At 41.2% G+C, this 22,007-nt stretch overlaps 1 protein-coding gene across 1 annotated transcript in view; it reads right to left on the minus strand.

The window, feature by feature from the left end:
- Nucleotides 1-22,007, minus strand: part of GULP1 (GULP, engulfment adaptor PTB domain containing 1) — a 159,109-nt gene that overhangs the window by 70,262 nt on the left and 66,840 nt on the right. Inside the window, exon 5 of the mRNA XM_018569239.1 lies at nucleotides 9,336-9,473. Within this exon, the coding sequence (XP_018424741.1) occupies nucleotides 9,336-9,473 (138 nt within the window). The remainder of the gene's footprint in view (nucleotides 1-9,335; nucleotides 9,474-22,007) is intronic.

Here is a 22,007-nt window from a genome sequence, read left to right on the forward strand (position 1 = left end):
CCAAAAGGGATTCATTTAAGCGCCAGGTCCAGTCCCTGGTGGGGGCCTGAGGGATCTTCAGGGAGAGTATGACTGCTGCATGGTCTGACCATATCATGGAGCCTATGTCACAGTCAGGGGACCAGTCAAGTAGGGGGTGGGAAATGAAAAAGTAATCCAACCTACAGTAGGAGTGGTGTGGTGCAGAGTAGTGCGTGCAATTACGGGATTGAGGGTGAAGCACCCTCCAGACATCAATCAAGCGAAGAAGAGCTAGGCGTTGTTTTACCTTGCGTAATTTGGGAAAAGATACAGCAGAACGTCCAGTGGACGAGTCTAGGCTGGGTTCCATGGTGAGGTTAAGGTCTCCTCCTACCAATACTGAGCCCTCTGCAAAGTCTCCCAGGATCCGTAGGTAGTCGCTAGCGGCAGTTGTTTGTCCTGTATTAGGGAGGTAGAAGTTGGCGAGGGTGAAGGTTCTACCCCAGAGTGACAGCTTAAGCATCAGGTATCTACCGAACGTATAGGCACGGTGATCTAACACCGTTACCGTAAGAGATTTGTGGAAAGCAATGGAAACCCCTCTGGATTTGTGTGTACTGTTAGTGCTATCATACCACTTAGTAGAGCTAGAAGACCAGAGAACAGGAGATGGGGGAAGCAATAAATAGAGAGGAAGGAGAGCGGAAACACCAAGGACAAGGAAACAGGAGGGGAAGGGTGGACAACAAAAACCAAAATGGGCGGAATAAACATGCTACGTAAAGTATAGAGATCTAGCAAAGCTATAATACACTATCTCCTATGGGAGATGTGGTACCTATGTGGGGAAGGTGGTCAAAAAAGATACATCTATTGTATTGGCTATGGAAAGAAACAGTCATGTATAGTCACATTAGTATAAGGCATTCAGGCCATAGTGGTAAGACCAAGTCACAATAGGCAAAAATAAAGTAAAATATAAAACCGGTGCAGCAGGTGCCGAGCCTCAACCTTCGTTGGAGGAGGGTGCGACTGGTACCGAAGGACTAGGACCCCTCCGATGAGAACGTGAGCGGGCCCTCCTTCGCCGTTGCAGCAGGATCTCCTGCGGGGTGGGACTCTCTCCAGTGAACGGTAGGTCTAACCAATCCGGGACAGGGACTGGGTCAGACCCAAGGAAGCCAAAAACATCCGGAGCTGTGATGGACACCGCAAATGGAAAGAGTCGTGGCCCTTACGGATCTGGATACTGAAAGGGTGCCCCCAGCGATAAGTGGCTCCAGCTTGGCGGATGTTATCCAGTAATGGCCGTACTGACCTTCGCATGGCTAGGGTAAGGCGTGAGAGGTCTGGAAGAAGCTGTATGGAGGCACCATGAAAGTCAATTGGGCCGCTTCTCCATGCTGCACGGAGGATCTCCTTTTTGATGGAAAAAAATGCACTCGAACACCGTTGCATCACGAACACCATTGGGATTCCCCAGGTTACCTCCCGAGGCACGGTGTACCCTATCCAGCTCGATGGCTTCATTAGGCGATTTCCCCAACGCCAAATTGAGTATGGCCGTCACCGTAACTTGTAGATCAGGGCCTTGGGTGGCTTCTGGGATCCCCCGTAGGCGGATGTTGTTGCGACAGCTCCTATTTTCTCCATCCTCTATGCGCAGTTGTACCTGCTGAAGGTGGGAGCGGTGAGTAGTTTGGGCTGCTTCCAGTGCCTCCAGCCGGGTCTGAGCCATCACTGAGGCCGACAGAGTTGTGAGACTGGAGTCAGTGGCAGTGACTCGCCTGCTGAGTTCCTTGACTTCTCCCCTTAAAGCCCCCTCCAACCTCGTGGCCCAAGAATCAAAATCTGCCCTAAAGGCAGCGAAAAGGTCACGTACCTCTGTAGCCATGGACATGTGTGGAGTCCAGGGGGGCCGCGTGCATCGCTGAAGCCAGGGCGGCCGTGGAGTGAGGCTGGATGTCGGGAGGCTGGAGCGGCAGCAGGTGATCCTGTGTCCTCTGTCCTGTGGACTGCATTGAGGAGCGGAGATTTTGGGCCAGTGTCTTCGGCTGTTTGGGGTCCGTCCCGGCCGGCGCAACTTTCGACGCCATGTTGCGGCCTAGTGGAGCGGCGGTTACGAGCGGACGCCGTGTAAAATAGGTTGCGATGTCTCTGGTGGATGTGGACGCAGGGGCAGCAGGGGGGCTCCGGTCGTCGGGCAAAGAAAGAAAAAAGGCTGTCGGTTGACTATAAAAGTCTGCTGAATATAGCCCCGGTGCAGCAGAGCTCACGGCTGCACGTCCTCACACCACCATGTTCGGCCACACCCCCCTATATTTTTTTATATATATATTTATTACGTATTTATGTAGGACCCGTTTTTCTACACCAAGCTCCACTGCAGACCACTGAAGGCCAGGCCACCTAGGAACTACCTTTTTTTTTTCTCTTGCATGATGGCATGACACAGAGATATGGAGGGAAAGATTAGCGCTGCCTATTATTTTGTAACAGCAGCACTGACCCCTTTGGCAAGCATTTACAAAAAGCACATCAAGGCTGGAGCTCCTGCTTCTACAGCTGTACACCATCAGGCATGTGTGTGGGGTGCCAGAAACATAACTAGCCAGACTTTCTCCTATGCACCTTCAAATTTACAATGGCAGTGGTAGGTTAAATATCCAATAAAGGCTAATACCAGTGACAAGAGTGGTCACAGTGTCCAGCAATCTGTATGCTAAACTGTTAATTACTTGGAAATTCTTGCTTTCCAAATGAATATTGCAAGACTGTGTTAGCTTCCATACCTGAAATGATGAATTATCCCTTGTTTTATTGATTTCTTTTTATTGTTTTTCATAACACTTGCCTGTCGGTCTTTGCATCCTTTGTTTCCTTATACAATTTGTGTAATGTCAGTAAAAGTCTGTTTTGTGCAATAGGCTACTTATGCTATTACCTCATATCATTTTATTATGTTTATGTTTATTATTAGTAGTGGCTGACAGATGCAAAACTATGTAATGAGCAGTCCTTACTTAGACACTAAGCATAGTGCTAAGTACCATTATCAAGCGTGACATCTAGTTAATACTCTCTTCCAAGTGCTGTTTTCACTTAACACTGAACATTTCCCTAAGTGTGTAGGAAGGAGCTGAAAGTTGTCGCATTGTATCACCATGCATGTATGTCAGAGCAGCATTTCATTGAATTGCTAAGATCTCTGAAAGCCTTGAGATGCAAACTCTAGGGTAGGATTTTCCAATTATTTTTTTCTCTCTCTCCCCCTGTAGACTTTGACATAGGAGTATGAACTATAACAATGCATTATTTGCCATAACAGTTGTTATTGAGAGTTAATATGAATAATGCATTAAAGCTTTGTGAGTTGACCTTAACTTTATCGTTTACCCCACACAGCATTTTACAGCTAAAGGGTTTAAAAAACAGATCATTACAGAAATATATATCCTTTAATTGCTCCTTTGCCAGAGCATAGAGTTATTGCTGTTTTAGAGGTTTATTATGCCCTACATCTATATATATATTCTTGGAGGTTTGGCAATCTGGTGTTTTATTATGTGAACAAGCAATTGGTGGAAACAAACCTTATTACAGTAATATATTTGGCTGATTAACTATGGCACCAATTTCAAAAATTTATGTGTGTCATTGTTCACAACAGGCCTTCGTCTGTTTTTTTTTTTGGCCTAATTTTAAATTGAATCTTTCAGAATTGGTAGACTGCTTCTTAAAAGTATTGTACGTAATTAAAAAAATAACATACAGAACATGGTATATTTTGTTTTTTTAAGCAGCTAGTGGGAAAGTAGCAAACTCTCTAAAGTGGCATATTTTTAATGACATTTTGTTCTGAACTTCTAAAAAATAAAGTTTGTACACTTGGTATACTCCACTCTTTTCATTCTTTATCATGTTACCTACAATAAGTTGCATTAAATGGAAAATTGTATCATACTTACCAGTAATTTTTCTTTCCTGGTGCCTGTCCATGGCAGCATACAAACAATAAGCTCCGCCCCTTATCCCCACCCACAGGACCAGTAACAATCTATAAAAAAGAGAGAGAGAGACTCCCCTTGCATTCTTGTAACCATGCATCGACAAACAGGGTGGGTAGTATGCTGCCATGGACAGGCACCAGGAAAGGAAAATTACTGGTAAGTATGATACAATTTTCCGTTTTCCTGGTGCCTTTCATGGCAGCATACAAAACGATAAATAACAAGCTGACAAGGTGGGCAAAGTGACGCCAAAGAAGACACTCCATCCAGCAAAAGACGCCTGGACAGACCGTCTCCCAGAGTCCACTGCTGGCAGAAGGCCCGGGGAAAGCCGTAATGCCCAATGCAATGGGTTCGATCTGAACCCTGGCCCGCAAAGCCCATGAGGTTGCCACAGCTCACGATGAATGAGCCCACACCACATCCGGCGGCCGCCCACACAGCAGCCACAAAGCTCTCTTTTAGTCTGTACTCACCCGTTCGGTGGTCCCCTACCTTAAAGCGGATGGCGGTTCTTGGAATCGTGGTGAGCGGCTCATGCCCAAGGAAGGAATGAAGGAAGCAACTATCAGGCAGGGATCTGCAGGGAAGGCTGCACACATCAGCAGGACACACTCCAGAAATACGTGACAGCAAAAGACAAGAGCCAGGTCCAGTGTAATAATATGTCAACCTGCCTTCTCTGATAGATTTCAACTGCGGATACACAGCTCAGTGGTATGTGCAGGTAATGTGGTATGTGCAGGTAATGGGTTTGAGTCCGGTATTACATCATACAGCCAAACAATAAAGTCACTGAGGTAATGCGTGCAACGCAAGTAATGGTTTGGAGACCTGTATTACATCATACAGGAGTACAATACAGTCACTGCGGCTATGATGATGCGTTAAATGCAGGTAAGGATTTGAAACATGTATTACATCACACAGCCAAACAATAAATTCACTGAGGAAATGCGTGCAACACAAGTAATGGTTTGGAGATATGTATTACATCGTGTTGGAGTACAGTCACAGTGGCAATGATGATGCGTAGAACGCAGGTAAGGATATGAGACCTGTATTACATCATACAGGAGTACAATAAAGTCACTGTGGTAATGATGATGCGTAGAACGCAGGTAAGGATATGAGACCTGTATGCCATCATACAGGAGCACACTATAGTCACTCACAGAATAAAAGTCTTGAAAACATAATGAAATAGTAGTACTTGCGGTCAGTAGAGTCGTCCCAGACTAGTTGTAAGAGTACTTGTGCACAGACTCAGCTGCAGGGAAGTCCGTTCAGAGTTGTATCTGGAGGCAAAGCATAGGGCAAGAAGGAAGCAGCTGCAAGTTGATTAAAGAGGAGTGGATGCTGCTGCAGTGTTGGTTGATCCAGAGAGCTCAGAGGAAGCTGTAACAAGGTTAAGTTGTAAGGATATTCTATGCAGCACTGAAAGAGAGTGGTGAGGCAAATTGCTTGTAGAAGTGTAAGCCAAGATGAAGATGACAAAAGAGGCAGCAAAAGCAAAGCAGTTAGAAACAGATCCCCACCTGGGCTACTGCACAATAGCCCTGTTGCTCACCACCTTACTTGTAATCCTAATTAGGATATATGCGAGACACCACGCGCCCCCAAGAACTGCCAGAAGGGGCTCCCAGTCCCAAAGGCGCATTGAGCAGTCCAGGAACTGGGACTACACCTGGGAGAGGCTGAACCAAGGCGGCACTGCGGCACTTTATGACCCATAGGTAGGGATGACATGACTGGTTGCAGGTAGAGACGCGAGGACAAAAAAGAGAATGCAGGGGGAGTATCTCTCTTTTTTATAGATTGTTACTGGTCCTGTGGGTGGGGATAGGGGGCGGAGCTTATCATTTGTATGCTGCCATGAAAGGCACCAGGAAAATATACCTATTACAACTTGGCCAATTCAGACCAAGCATGTGATAGAAAACTGCTTAACCCTCTCTAGATCAGAGATTCTTGAAGCTTAGGCACCCAAATCAAGTTTAGCAACAATGGTATGCGCCAGTTAACTTATAAATCTATGACTCATTTTTCTGGTTGCTGGCAAGACCGAAAATTAGGAACACACACAGTTGCACATTCCTATTGCTTTGCTGCAAGGTTGATTAGTGTTCTCAGAGCAAGGCTCTTTTTACATTTGGACTTATAAAGTTGTAATGCTGTCATAAGGGATTAACTGCCTTTCATTTGATTACCAATAATATTTTCTATTAATGTTTTAGTTGTAGCAGTGAGGGGAAATCCCTACCTTTCCTTTTGTATTCCAGGCCTCAGCCCTCTGCATATTCATGCTATTAAACTGGTGGCCGCTATGTCAAGCATTTCCTGGGCCACTGGTCATGGCACTATGATGTGACGTATGATGAAAAATTACACCTCCACCCAGTGACCAACTGAAGCTGTTTCTTCTTATTTAAAGCGATGACATCACAAATGTTTAAAGTGACGTTTCAGCTAAACGGAGAGCTTGGTGAACAAAATAGTAGCAGCCTTTTATGTGCTGACTTAACACCACTGATTAAGCATTTCTGATTGTATCCCAGAGTTCATCTATGAGAAAAGTTTATCTTCACTGACAACAATGTGTCAGAATAATCAGCAGGTGCAGAAAAAAGGCAGCTGAATCTATATACAAATCTGTAGAAGTCAAATTCAGCTCCACCCTCTTAATCTTTTTGAGCGATCCTTTTGGACAGTAAGGTCTCCCATTACACTAAAAAGTCAACAGGGATATTTTGGGGACCAACCTTGTACTCAGCTTTCTATATCTCCAGATCTACTGATGTGGTATTCACTGAGGACACCCTTCACACTAAAGTGATTCAATGTGGCGCATTTTTACAAACATTGCTATGCATTGCATTAAGGCCGCCTATTCATTAAGAATAAACTGCCAATGCATCGCCTCAGACAACAACATTTCATGTCCCTTTTTCCAAAATACAGCACAACACACACTATACACATTGCTGTACGCTGTGTCATGTGTTGCACTCTACTGTACAGTGTGTTGGGGTGCCATTCACAATGCAAGAGCATTGGCATGTGCTGTGGCAACATGCATTTTAGAATGCCCTCCTGCAATAGACGTATGAAAAAGGGTCCACAAGGTTTTCTCTGCCTATGCAGATTGTTTCATCATATGCTCAATCTGAATTGCACAGATTTAAAAGAAGAGATAAAAGTGCATGTACTCCACTATATCATAGCCCCTTCAACAGTGTATTTCACTTGTAAGCACTTCAGAAAGTAGCAAATACATACATCACAAGAAAGTTGTAAACCACCCTTTAAATGAATGCTATACACTGCAGACAATAATAATAATAAGGCAATCCTAAATAGACCGTTTGCTCCTTTACAGAGCCCTATAACGTTGGTAAAAAAAAAGGTGAAGAGCTAAAAAACAGGAATTTTCAAGTTGTTTGATTCTATAAATAGGTTTTCTAGTTCCCAAGTCTAGGTTATTTAAAATCCATGGTAAGGATCCTAGACACATTCTTTAAGTTTCCTTCTGTACTAGAAGATTGAGGTTTTCCTAAGTGGCAATACTTTAGTTTCGGTTAGATATGTTTGGCAGATGGGTGGTACATTTGAAGGGGCAAGGGGCCCATGAACGATGAACTATATGGCCTTTGAAGAGTGCAAGTAACAACAATGAGGAGTGACCTATAGCCTTCCAACAGTAAAAAAAAAAAAGAAAAAAAGTTTTCTGTACTTTTGTATAGTTAACCAGCATGCTTTCTAAAGTGAGCAACTGAATTTCATACACTAACCTTTACAAGGAATGTAACAAAAAAAAAATACTTGAGTGATAACCCTCAGAGGTTATCACTCAAATATTTTCCCCAGGGCAAGCACCTAATTAGTTGCTATAGAACACATACTTTAAATTTCTGCTAAAAGAGGTTTTACAAATCCCTATTCAGAGAAGTAAACCAGTGACCAGTTTTAGGTACCATTTAGACAAAATGAATTAGATGCTGCTGTATACTTAACCTTTGTTTAAAGCAAGTTAAAACTGAACTCCAGGCAAATAGGTAAATACACTATTGAAATACATATATAGGAGCTCTCTTACTTGCAAAATAATTTAAATGTTGGTGCTTCCACTCCTAAGATTTACCAACTACTACCACATAGTACAGTCAGGTTATGACCTGACTTTTCTCTAAAGAAGTTAAGCAACATAACATTGCTTTCCTCAGCCTGAGACTGATGAGGTCATATCTCTGCTGTCTACTCCTGTCAAGTTAATTTTCCACAAATGTGAATGCATGACATATTATTGGCCCCAAGCACTGCCCCTTTTTTTTAGCAGTCTAATGTACAGGGATAATAAAAGAGTTATAGCACATTAAATACAGGTATTTACAATCATTCAAAATCCATTCAATATTTGTAAATAATTGTATAACTGCATTTTCCATCTGTCTTTTTTATATAGCTGTTTGGAGTACAGCTTTAAAGGTTATTTCCAAATGAGAACGCTACCTTTTAATATATAGCAAATGAGTATGGGGGAATAAGTGCAACAGAAAGCTGGAAGTCTAGAACTGTGCTTAATGAAGCCTGAAATATAATCCCTTCCTCCTGCTCACAGCTACACCCCTCTATGCAGTGCCCATTATTAAGAATCTACTGCTGTCACCCCTCCTCTTCTCACCTATAAAATATTTTATTAAAGGTTCTTACAGTACAACAGTTCATCAGTTCATGGTTAGAGGCAAATATAGAAAGAGAGAAGAATAACTTAACTGATCTATTTCTATAAATTGCATGTCGTGATTAAGAACTGGGCTGCAGACCGTTCCAAGGAAAAGGGAAAGTTGAGGAAACTTGCTTATCTCCCTCAGTGGCAGGGATTATATCTCTGAACAGCTCCAGCATCCCCATACAGTAGTATTAAAGCATACATTTAACATTGCTGTTTTAATGGAGTATTACTAGTTCATTATTAAATGGGTGCATGCTCTGAGTTCAGTTTTTTCCAGATTTCCTGATTAGTCAAGCTAATGCAAGCCACAATTTTATTTTCTCCAGCAATCCCTGAGATTCCTTTTATTTATAAGAAATGTTCTGGTTCGCTTGATTGCTTGTCTGACACAGAGAGCTAAGTGGAATAACAAAGGGCAGATCAGTCTTCATTTATAGCTCCATACAGCATAGCATGGGAAGAAATACAAATGAAACATCTTGATCTGTTTTCTCATGACAAGTTGGAGCCATTATTTTAGATAAACATCTGGAGATTTAATCTGATCCCAGCCATTATAACCGTTTCTAGCCAAGCCAAACCCTTTTCATGTAGGACAAAAAAAACCACCCTAAAACATCTGGCATACTTACACACTTCTCACTATCGAACACATAACACAAGTGCTTATTTGACTCCGAATCCTTGCATATGAATGTAAAAATCCTTTTGTCTGTTTTATCATCGGCACAAAACGATATCCTGTGTAACTGGCAATTGTGCAGGACTTCCTATAAATAGAAAAACATTGGCTGACTTAAACTTGATTGTAATTTTTGTTGACAGGTTGTATTTATTACAGCAACAGTTAAAATGTCCAAAAGTGACTTCACAAACAAATAAAAACGAGTTTGTGGTTGAGTTTTCAGCCCCGTAGCTGCTTGCAATTACATTTTATAGTGTTTATTAAGCAAAATAGTGAACATATAGATGTTAAACTGCACTCAGAATAGCAAAGTGCATATGTCAGATCAGTGAGAACATGGGCTCCATCTAAAAGCTGCAAAGAACAAGGAATGTTCTTGGCCGATTAGTTAATAGTCTGTCAAACATAGTTCTTTCAGGTTTCAGAGATATAGGCAATAAGTTATATGAACCATGTCATGTTTCCACCATGCCAGTTTTAATTTAGATTCAAATTGAGAATACAATTTAATTTACTTTATATAACGTCCTTTTTTATCCATTTGCTCTCAGGATTCTTATAGATTCTGGCTAGTCCCCCAGCACCTCTTTAGGTAAATTATCCACAAGATATATGTCTAAAATACTCAATGAAAAAACTATTAAGTGTTGGCTTAATCTGTAAAGTGAAGATGGTGTATTTTCAGTGAATGAACAATTTAAATTAGACTTATAAAGTTTAACTCAAGTTTAGGTAATTTTGTTGTAACTTTTGCTTTTTGCACTGCTTTGCTCTTTAATATACCATAAGGTTATTTCAGATACTGATTTGTAGATTCTTACTCTAGTGGCCATTTATGTCTCAGATAATTAGGACCCTTAATTATGGACTGTGGAGATAAAACCCATTTTCAAAAAAACCACCTACAAACAATGTTTTCCCTCTTTGGTAACCAAAAGACTTTATGTAAGTTTATTTTAAGGAACAAAACAGTACAATCGCTGTGCTGCAGTACTAAGGAATCTTAAGTATGTACATATAAAGAGCAAATATGGCTACCATCACATACATATATTCAAATAACCAATATAAACATGATTGAAATATTAAAGTGTCCCTGTCTGGTTAAAAAATTATTCAGATGAAAGGTCTCTGCTGTAGAGCTTACTAGGGATGTCCAGATACCAAGTACCGTACTCGGTACAAGTACAAGTACATGTACAGATACTTTTCCAGCTCCAAGGCTAGACTAGAGAAAAAATCAAGAGTTAGGAGGCAGATGTTATTTTTAAGGAGCATATGGGACTCCTGGGATTTGTGCATCCCTGTTTTAGTACGAGTACTAATACTTGTCCACGCACTCACAGATACAAGTAGCGATACATTTTTGTTTATTGTCATTTGACAGTTTTTCTAAAACAATACAGTCTAATTATATCAGGACAGTGGTGGGTTGCCAGAGCCAGGTCCCAGCTGCAACCGCTGCAACCCTGGTAGTTCTTGTGAAAATACCAAGTATTGGCACTGGTATCTGAACATCCCTAGAACTTACCTATCACTTTAGTGGTCTGTGTCCCCTACCTTCCCTCCATTCCAGCTCTGCAGCTTCCAGAATCAGCAGTGACATAGGCATTGGGGGATCAAACCAATGGCGTGAGTTAGAGGATACATGCATCAAACACTCTCTATAGTGTTAAATGCTGTGTGTTATGGGGGCTGCCATTAGTCTTATGGAGGCTGTAGCAATGGTATGGAAGGAAGGTAGGAGACATAGGTCACCAAAGAGGTGGGTATGAAAGCCATTCTATTGCAGAACCTTTCACCTGGATTATGTTTTTAACTGGCCTTAACATATGCTAATAAAAATGTTTTGCTTATAACATAAACATGTTGACCCTCTTTTCTCAGACCTTGCTGAACTACATCGTTGTACTGGATCAGTGGCTCTGAAAGTATTGAAGTCAGTGAATCAGCGTACCAGCCAGGCAACCTACATTTTAAGAAGCAGCCTCTGTATTTCTCTCAAGGCAGGATTACTTTAAAAGACAGTTACTACTATTGGCATCACACATTACTTAGACGATAAGAAATCACATTAACAAGATGGGTGCTGTTAAACTATAATTTTATATATAATATCTAGGTGTGGCAACCAATATGCAAACAAAAGATGAGAGATTATATTAATTAAACTGACGCTGGCACTGTGTGCCAAAACAAACCCTGTTTAGGTACCAATTATAAAGTAACCAGAGCTTGTATTACAGGTAACCACAGTGAAGACACTCTGGGGTTGATTTACTAAAGGCAAATGTTCACATTTCAAGGGAATTTACACTATGCAGGGGAAGTTTTCCCTTATCTTAGTGATTGTGGTGATATTTAACTTTGCAAAGAATACCCAATCATGTGCAAGGAACATAAAAATTAGTAATTTAGCTTGCGTGTGATTGGATGATGGAAGTCAGCAGAACTTCACCTCATTCACTAAGCTAAGGCAAACTTCCCCGGCAAAGTGCCAATTCCCTTGCACAGTGAACAGCCTATTTGCATTTAGTAAATCAAACCCCCTGTATCTGTGTCTCTGGTTATAGTTATCCTGTATGGGAGAAGTAGTTATAGTAGTCATTCTAAACTGGATTTCAGTAGGAGCATAACATGCAACCTTTTTTTTTATTCTGGCTTGTGTAAAAATGTCAAAAATAGATTTAGAAAAAAAAACTGAGTTCCTACAGACATTCAACCTTGAGTGCATTCTAAAAACGCTTTTCAGATGGTGATATTCAAGGGAAATATGTGCTTTGAATGGGGTTATAAATAATTATAAGATGATTTGTGGGCTTTGCTTGAGGAATTGACTATACTGTAGTAGAGCAAATGGACAGGGAGCCTCATACAGGCTATTTATCTTTTTGCTTGGAGTTCTACTTTATTTATGTCGGACAGGTTTCCATTGAGATCAATAAAGCTTAGGCGGTTCATTCATTAGATATGATGTGCAGGAGTGAGACGATTAAATATGTCTTATGCTATGCCAGACAGGCTGCACAGTTAGGATTGCTAGGCATCTGTATTTTAGGTAATTTGATCTATTACAAAAAACTCTAATGGTAAAAAGGTGTTCTAAAGCAGCATATATCCTTTAGGATCAGCTAGCCAAAATCCTCCAGAAGAAGTTAGATCATCAGACCTCAGAATATCGACCCTGCTTCAATAGATTCCTGCAAGTTTTATGTATTTTAATCAGATTACATTTTATCCAACAATGTTAAAGCAAATATCACTTCTACAAAAATATGTGTAATACAGGAAAGTGGAACATAACCTTAATTTAATCTGGAAAGCCTAATTTTTTTTAAAGGGTGTTTTGTCATATAACAAAATATGCATGTGAGAGAACAATGTGCAGCCTTAAACCCTTCACATTAGTATATTTTAAGATGATTTTATTACATTTATAAAACAATGGTGCCATCCAATGGTTGATGTTTCAAACTACAGTTTCCTTGAGATTAATGTTCAAAATTCATGCCACTAAAACAAAAGCCAAGCCAGAGCAGAAATGATTTGTACTATGCTCTTTTCTCCAATCATTTGCACTCAAAATAAATGGGAAAAGAAAGTTCTAAATGTATACAAAAGCAGACAATACCATTAACATGGCAGCTACAGCTAGGAGTAAATGTAGAGGGTGAAAGGGCATAGTGCAGCAGGATCAGGCTGCAGAGTGAAAAGTACCAGGAAGAAATGAACCAACCCTGGGGCATCAATTTAGCTACCTGATCCCTCAGCCAAGTCTAGTCTTCTAGCTTCACTAATGTGGTAACTTGATTCTATGATCCATAGAATCCTGCACATGCAGGTTTTGTCTCCTAAATACCATAATTCTGGAGAGACCTTGGTCTTAAGATGGGCCACAAACAAAATAGAGGGTGGCAGAAAACTGGTTGACATTTTTGTCAGAAAAGGGGAACTAGGGCACATGTGGTCTCAATTAAGACAAGTGTCATGTTTCAGCCAAGTAGGAGTTGGACTATTTTATCGCTTATCGTCATACAAATTTTTAAAATAACTGGACAGGTTTTTAATAATACAACCAGTGAAACGTTATTTCATAAAATGTGTGCCATTTAAAAAAAATATAGTGTCAGAAAGGCCAAATATTTGATTTGTGTGTATGTACCACAGAGTTTTTGAATCCTGTGTGTTCTCTCTGGACACTTCAGACAATACGGTAGCCTATCAATTAGCATGGTTGGAGGTGAGAAATCTCACGTAGCCTGAGTCAGATGTGTGTATTTTAATCATCAAAAAAGTCTGAAAAAAAGGTAATCATTTTTAACCCCCATCCCATGCAGTTAATAATCCAAAAGGTTCAAAAATTATTTCTTAGACATGCTAGTTTTATGGTAAAATATGGGGATGTAATATTTGAGTCCTTTTAGAGTGCTTCTGGTTGTAGTAGGCAAAGAATATTAGTGTTTTGACAGAAAGGTTTCTCAAAAGCCTGTAATTGTGGGTGGTATCCACTTACAGTAGATATTGGTATGTGTGTTGTTTATTGGGGCTTCTTGTGACAATTGGCAAGTGTGCTGGACAGAGATACCTTGTGCATTGAGCCTCCTACATCCCTGTACCCCTAGATTTAAGAAAAAGAGGTTAGGTCCTTCTCCTCACGTAAACACTATTTTCAGTTTAGGTTTTTCATAAAGTAGGCATTTATGTCGATGAAGCTAATTTTAGGGAACAACAAGTGGGGTGACCTTTTCTACTTTTGCAAGTATTCTTGTTTCTTTCTTGAATTAAACAAATTTACAACTGCAGGAAGAACACTACCTGAAACTCTTAGAAACACACCACATGTGATTCAACATCCAATATCATCCTAATAACAGTCAAAAGACTAGGATGACAGGAAACTACCAGCAGTTTTCCATACATGACACTAGTTGGAGGGCCTGATTTGTCTTTGCAACTTACAGATAATGACCTAAACATAGACACACAAGGGACACATGAAACAGCAAAATAACTGGTGAGAGAAAAGGGACTGGCCGATACTTTTACCAGCAAACCAGCCTTAAAAACCCTTTTAATATAATAGTAGTGATTTAGTTGATATTGCAGTGATATGCCTGTGAAGAGGCAAAGGTGAATATTAGTGATGTAGAGGAGATACTTTAAGTTTTTTCAGCAGGGTCAACTAGCAGGTGGAGACCAGTGATGGAGAAGACCGTATACATTTCTGTACAGACATTTAGGTGTTGACATTTTGTCACATTGTATGTAGGAGCCACAATTGTTAAATCTTTGTCATACATTTACTAGTATAAATTTAACTTAAAATGTAGGGATATGTGTCACATGGAAATTAAGAGTTATATTTAAATTAGTTGATATTAAGGATGGTAATGTGTTTAATATTTGTCTCTCAATTGTAATAAATGTATGCCAAAACAACATGATTACTAGAAGTATGAGTGTTAAATACCTACTGGCAAAGAAAATGTACTTATATACAAGTTATTGGTGCCACAAATTACTTTGCTGTAACTTCTAGTGAAGAAACTCCAAAGCCCTAAAAAACGTTTTAGGAAGAAAACATACTACAGCTGAGGGATGCGATTGAAACAAAGAGCATAGCTGAAAAAGTTTCTGTAATTAACAGCATAGGAAAAGTCCAAAATTGTTGTCAGATCTACGCTTATGGGTGATCTGAATGAAACTATTAAATAATTTTATAGACACCGAGGTCCAGCTAGTGAACAGAAATAAATATGCAGCGCTATGGGTTCAATTGGTAACTGATATAATATGAGAAATATTGATAAACCAATACTTCAAGTGATATGTGATAGCTAACCAAACTTGGCCGTAATGCAATATTGGATGCCCTTGTTCTACGAGCCTTCAGATGGCACTGCATTAAAAGCAGGCATGAATCTGTAACGAACATCACTGCATGGGCTCAGGAATACTTCAAAAAATCATTGTCTGTGAACACAGTTTGCTGTGTCATCCAAAAATGTGAGTTAAAGCTCTATCATGAAAGGAAGAAGCCATATCTGAACATGACCCAGAAACGTTGACGTCTTCTCCGGAGAAAAGCTCATTTGAAATGGTCTGGGGCAAAATGGAAAACTGTTCTGTGGTTAGATGAATCCAAATATGACATTCTTTTTGGCAACCATGGGCACTGTGTGCTCCGGAATAAAGAGGAGGGGGGCCTTCCGGCTTGTTATGAGTTCAAAAGCCTGCATCTCTGATGGTATGGGGTGCATTAGTGCATATGGAATGGGCAGCTTGCACATCTGAATAGGCACCATCAATGCCAAAAGATATATCCAGGTTTTAAAGCAGCATATGCTCCCATCCAGATGACGTCTGTTTCAGGGAAGGCCTTACATATTGCAACAGGACAAAGCTAAACACATACTGCATCTATGACAACAGCATGGCTGCATAGTAGAAGAGTCCGAGTGTTTACCTGGCCTGCCTGCAGTCCAGACATTTCACCAAATGACAATATTTGGCGCATCTTGAAACGAACCCAGGACTGAGACAACATTCCTCTCCCAAAACTCCAGCAACTGGTCTCCTCAATTCCCAGATGTTTACAGAGTGTTGTTAAAAGAAGAGGGGAGATGTGTTGCTGTCATCAATTTCAAAATTACCTTATGTTTTCTTAAAATGGTCCATTTTCTCAGTTTAAACATTTTATATGTTTTCTGTTTTCTATTGTGAATAAAATATGGGTTTATGAGATTTGCAGATCATTGCATTCTGTTTTTATGTAGATTTTACACAGCATCCCAACTTTTTGGGAATTGGGGTTGTAATTCATCACTAAAGGAAAGTCTTATGGAGTCACACAGGAAAATTAAACTGGTTAGGGGACACCCAAAGGTCATTAGGGAAAGGTTGGGTGCAGAAGTTATCCTAGGCAGAGTACATTGTATGCACACCAATATGTTGCTTTTAAATTTAATTTAAAGAAAGAAGCAATATAGAGAATTTAATAGTAAAAACTACTAGGTAAAAGTTAAGCTACTTTAAAGAGCAACAATCCCCTTGAAATGTTTTTTTTTTTTTTAAATACAACATAAGCATCAGTACAGACACAAATGCCATTGTTATCACACAATCATTTTGGCTGCCACAGTACTTTTGCTACTGCATTCAATAAAGAAATGAATTGCTTTGTCCCTGAAAAAAAGCATGTAGGGAGCCCAAGTCAAGTGTTGGGCAGTTAACTAAATGGGTCAGAAGATGAATATGTGTGTGTTATCAGGGAAGATACAACCTACAACCTCATTTAATCCTGGCTCTTCTGCTATCACCAGGGTCCTGAACTGAAATAGAACCATTAACTGTGGGTAAACAAACACTGCCAATACCTTTGGCCATATTTTGACAAAGGAAAAGCGAATCAATCCATTGAAATCAAAAGGTGAGCCACCAAGTCCTTTTCTAATTTTATTAGTGCTGTTAACATACAGTTTATAAACTGTAAGGCATGAAGGCATAAGTGCAACAACCATTTTTATATAATACACTGTGATTAACTAGGTGGTAGTGCATAATGCTTAAATAAATATGCGGTTCCAAGTGGAACTCCATGGTATTATTGTCTCTATTTGCTCCTGTTGTTTTCTAATAAAGCAAGAAGGGCTCAGTCATGTGTCCATCAATATCCTAAATGGTAAGAGTCATATCTGCAGTAGCGTTCTAAAAGAGTATGGGGGTTATTTACTTAGCTGCCAAAGGCAGCCGAGTAAATTTCGCCGCCAAAGTGAAGTGAGCCGAATGCTGTTCGGCTATTCACATCAGCCTTGTACGGCTAAAATCAGCCATACATCGGCTGCCTTCAGCTGCCTTCGGTCAGCCGAACATGCTCTGTATGTTAGGTTGAGCCGAAGTGCAGAAAAACTTCGACTCAGCCGATCCAACATCTAGATCAGCTGAGCCGAAGCTTTGGCAGCTCACTGATTGCCGTTTGCCCCTATTCTCATAGGGGCCGAATAGCAGTGAGTGAAGAGCCAAATGCCGCTGAGTGGCATTCTGCTCACTACCTCCGAGATAACGAGCAGAATAGAAATAAACATAAATAAATGGGAAAAAAAAGTTTCAAAAGTATTTAAAAAAGTACGAAAATATGAAAATTGATAAAAGTGAAAAAAAATATTTAAAAAATGTAAAGAAAAGAAAAAAAATAAATAAAACAAAACTGACGCACGCCGACACGACCGTACGCGACAAACTCCCGACCACATAATGTTGAATTTGATAGATGCCAGCAAAATATAAACAATTGGGCGGAGCTAGAGGTGACATCATCGCTAGCTCTGCACAACTGATTACTATTGGCCGGCACCTGCCAGAGTCTTCTAGCAGGCCCCGGGCAAAAAAAAAACAACTGGGTGGAGCAGGCCGTAACGTCAAGGCTGGCTCCACCCAGTTGTTGTTGTTTAATGACAGATCAGCGTCCCCAGGTCATTTGGGGGACACTGATCTGTCATTAAAACTCATCGGTGTGAGCCATGAGATCACGGCTGGCTCCACCCAGCTGTCATTTGCGTGAAGAACGGTCAGCCCTTTGGCCGACCTTTCTCCACATTTCAGGTGTCACTACGGCTCAGTCGAACAGAAGCATATGAGTTCGTCTCGGCTGAGTCACCCAGCTGCCGCCTTTGGCTGCTGCACGGGCTATTGAGGGTTATTCACTATAGAGCCAAAGGATCCAGCCGTAGCTTCGGCTGATCCTTCGGCTCACTTTGGCCGCCTCAGCCCTACGGTTCGGCTGAATCCTTCGGCTCTATAGTGAATAACCCTCTATGAGTCCAGGTACAACCAAAATAATAAACCCTGTGGAAATACAGATGCAGCTAAGAGTTAAAGCAAAATAGCCTCTAAGAAAGAAAAAGGTCAGAAAGCATATATGATGGCTAATAACAGTGTTTTAATGAATTCTCATGTACTAATTTTGACAAAACAAAGCTACCAGTCCTATCAATTTAAAATAAAGATGCTGCTGAGGGTGATGGAAACATGTATACAAGAGCCCAGACAAAACCTACAGATAGGTGGATAGAAAAAGATAAAAAAGCTCAAACTACTATATCCCTGAGCATAGATGTTGATCAAATTATGCAAATATGCAAGTGAAATGTGGAAGGAGCTACAGAAAGTACATGAGAGTGCAAATCTTAGAAATAAACCGTAATTAGAAAGCTATACCAGACTAATAAAAGGCCAGCACATGCAGGACTATATAAGATGTACTTTAGAAATGGAGTAAAACCTGCAAGCTATAGGAGAAGAAATAAAAGACCTTTATATAGCAGCAGTTCTACTCAGTGATTTCCAAAATAGCTATAAGAATTTGTAATAGCACTTGATGCCCTCCCAGATTATGAGTTTACACAGGAATATGTTAAAGCCGAGCTTATGGATAGATATAGCTGGAAAACAAAAATGCAAGCATTAACAATACTCCTATGGCAGAATCTGCACCAAGAACCAACAGCTGAAATGACAGTAATGTGCAGAGTGAAACACGTAAATGCTTTGTGTGCAAAAAGACAGATCATTTACATTAAAGGCAAACTGCAGAATCTGGAAAGTTAGACTGAATCAGCAAAAGAGACAAGGAAAGACATTAGAAATGCATCCACAACTGGCACTGCCACCTTGGACTTGGAAATTCTGAACCGACAAAGTGGGGGAAGATCAGCATACCAGTGGTATAATATTTACCAATGCAGGTGAATAATAAACTATATCAGTTGCATACATGGAAAAATGAACAGGAAATATTTTCCCAAAAGTAGCAACAGCAAAGCTTAACAGCCCCTAGACTTCATTCACTCGGATCTATGTTGTCCTATGGGAGTGCAGACTTGGAGCAGGGTGAATGGAGGATTTGTATCCTGGGGTCAGCACATAGCCAGGTCCAGGTCCAAACTTCTCCGTGCCCTTACACTCCACAGCCCAGGGGATTCCACATCACTTGCTCACACATGAGTTCAATAGCTATGGCCACTTGACAGCTATCTTTTCATAAGAAGCAAAAATGGATTAAAGCCGCAAATGAAGAGATGGCATCTCTCAACCAGATCCAAGCTGCAAACAGAAGAGTGAGCACACGAATGGAAACAGCTTATCTAAATTTGGAAGGAGAAGAAGACATGCTACCTGACAATGGATAGTACAAACAAGCAGTAGGGGGCACTTTTATACATTGTGACCACTACACATCCAGATATAAGGGCTGCCATGTCACTTCTTTGTTGATGTGTAAGTGAACCCCAGCAAAACCATGACAAAACCCCTACCAAAGCCGAAGTTTGCAGAACTCCAAAAGAAGATAAGACTTATATGACAAGTAGTTGTTGAATGAGGGTGTTAGCAAGCTGTTTATACAGACATGGGTGAAATGACCATTCTCATATATTATACTGTGATTAATAAGTCTACAGTCTGGTAGTGTTTAATGCTTGGAATGCTAGTAATATGTTCTTCCTAGTGGAACTATATAGTTGTGATGTAACTTTATGTGTCTGTGTTCCTGTTGTTTTCCAATCAAATAAGAGGGACTCAGCCATGTGTCAAGCAACATCTTAAATGGCAGAAGTCATATGTGCAGTTTCCAACAAGTGCCTTCCTCAGATGTCACTATTACTATTGTAGCGCCCTCTAAAATGTCGCTATTCAATTTAGAGATACCTGGACTGTAACCAGTCTAGATACTGATTATACAGAGCTCTGCATTCTATAGGTGTCCCTGAGTCTGCTGGATCGATTGCTCCTCCTGTTGCTGAGGAAAAGGGAGCCTTGGTATACAGTGAGGGAGGATCCACCCTCAGGTTATGACTATGCACCTGGCTCTAGCCAATCCCTGAGTAGGATGACTCAGAGGCATGGTTGAGGGCAGGTGATAAAAGGTCTGGGGACATTGTGGAGAGGTCTCTTTCCCCTAGGGGCCTCGCCCTAGGAGGACTGTGTGTGATGCAGAGCAAGCAGCCTGGGCCTCAGCACATGGCAGGTGCTGAGGGACCTAGAGGCCTAGGATACACTGATACTTCACTGGGCCCATACACGTGGCAGGTGATGGGTGCCTTGTTCTAAGAAGATACTCTCATTTAACTGGAGTGCTCCTTGGCAGTTGCAGATGCTGAGGGCACAGAAGTTCCAGATCCTAAAGAGGAAAATACCTGATGGAAGCTGGGTCGGGGAGGAGTCCGCTTGTTGAGGGGTACCGCAGAGGAGCTGGTGCGAGCGTCCGTCTGGGACCCACAAGGGAGATCCCACACCCTATTCCAGGTATCTGTTCACAGTACTTCTACTACTACTATTGGTCCCTGGGACCAGATCGCAGCGATTTCGGCCTTAGCGGTTGCTAGGGGGAGAAAGCTGTCCTCAGAAGATTCCAATGGCATCCTACAGATCCTAAACCCTCTCTCTCCTATTGATGTTGCAAATAAATACCCTAAAAAGACCCTAAGATTCGAGCCGTTCTGTCCGTGAGTGTCGGTGTGCTGTTGCTGATCAAAGGGGACCGGTAGCTGGAACCAACAGGTAGGAGAACCTATTTCAATATTCAGCGGCTCCTTCGGGGGTGAGCGCTACACTATCATATGCAGAGAGAATACACATACCTCATTTTATTTAATCTTTAGCACTGTGTAATATTCTGGCTATTTATACATACAGGAAATATTAATAGGGTACAACTAAAAATACATAGGGGTCTATTCACAAAGCTGCCAAGGGCAGCCGAGTGAATGACCGATCAGAAGTGAAGTGAGCCGAACACTGTTCGGCTATTCACTTCAGGCTGGTACGGCTGATTTCAGCCGTATATCGGCTGAAATCAGCCGTACATCGGCTTGCTTCGTGTGGCTTCGGATCAGCCGAACATGCTCAGCATGTTCGGCTGACCCGAAGTGCAGAAGGAGTTCGACTCAGCCGATCCAACATCTGGATCGGCTGAGCCGAACCTCCGGCAGGCTTCACACTGCTGTTCGGGCTATTCTGAAAGATCCCGAACAGCAGTGAGAGAATAGCCGAATGCCGCCGAGCGGCATTTGGCTCGGCTGTTCTGCTCGGTCCCTCAGAGGCACCGAGCAGAACAGAAAAAGAGTGAAAAAAGTAGAAAAAAGTAAATAGAAAACGATTGTGCAGAGCTAGCAGTGACAGCTAGCTCCGCCCAATAGTTTCCTATTGTCCGGCGGCTCTGCTGCTGTAAAAAAAAAAAAGTTAAAAAAATTTAAAAACTCTCCCTGGCGCTCCGGGAGCCCCCCGCTCCCGGCCGCCAAGGAGAGAAACACTGCTGTTTCTTTTTTTTCTTTATTCTGACACGGAGCGATGTCAGAAAAGAAAAAAAAAAAAGACGAATTCCCATTCAAAAGCATTGGGAGTTTACTATTGGCTATTTCAATTTGCAATAGCCAATAGTAAACTAGCATTGTACCCGCCCTCTGCTGATGGACCTGATGGGGAACTGCAAAAGAGGGCGGGTACAATGCTAGTTTACTATTGGCTATTGAAATTGAAATAGCCAATAGTAATGTCCCAATGCTTTTGAATGGGAATTTTTCTTTTTTTTTCTCTATTCTGACATCGCTCCGTGTCAGAATAA

This window comes from Nanorana parkeri, unplaced genomic scaffold (genome assembly GCF_000935625.1).
Source record: "Nanorana parkeri isolate BGI_ZX_2015 unplaced genomic scaffold, ASM93562v1 scaffold1310, whole genome shotgun sequence".
NCBI classification, from domain to species: domain Eukaryota; kingdom Metazoa; phylum Chordata; class Amphibia; order Anura; family Dicroglossidae; genus Nanorana; species Nanorana parkeri.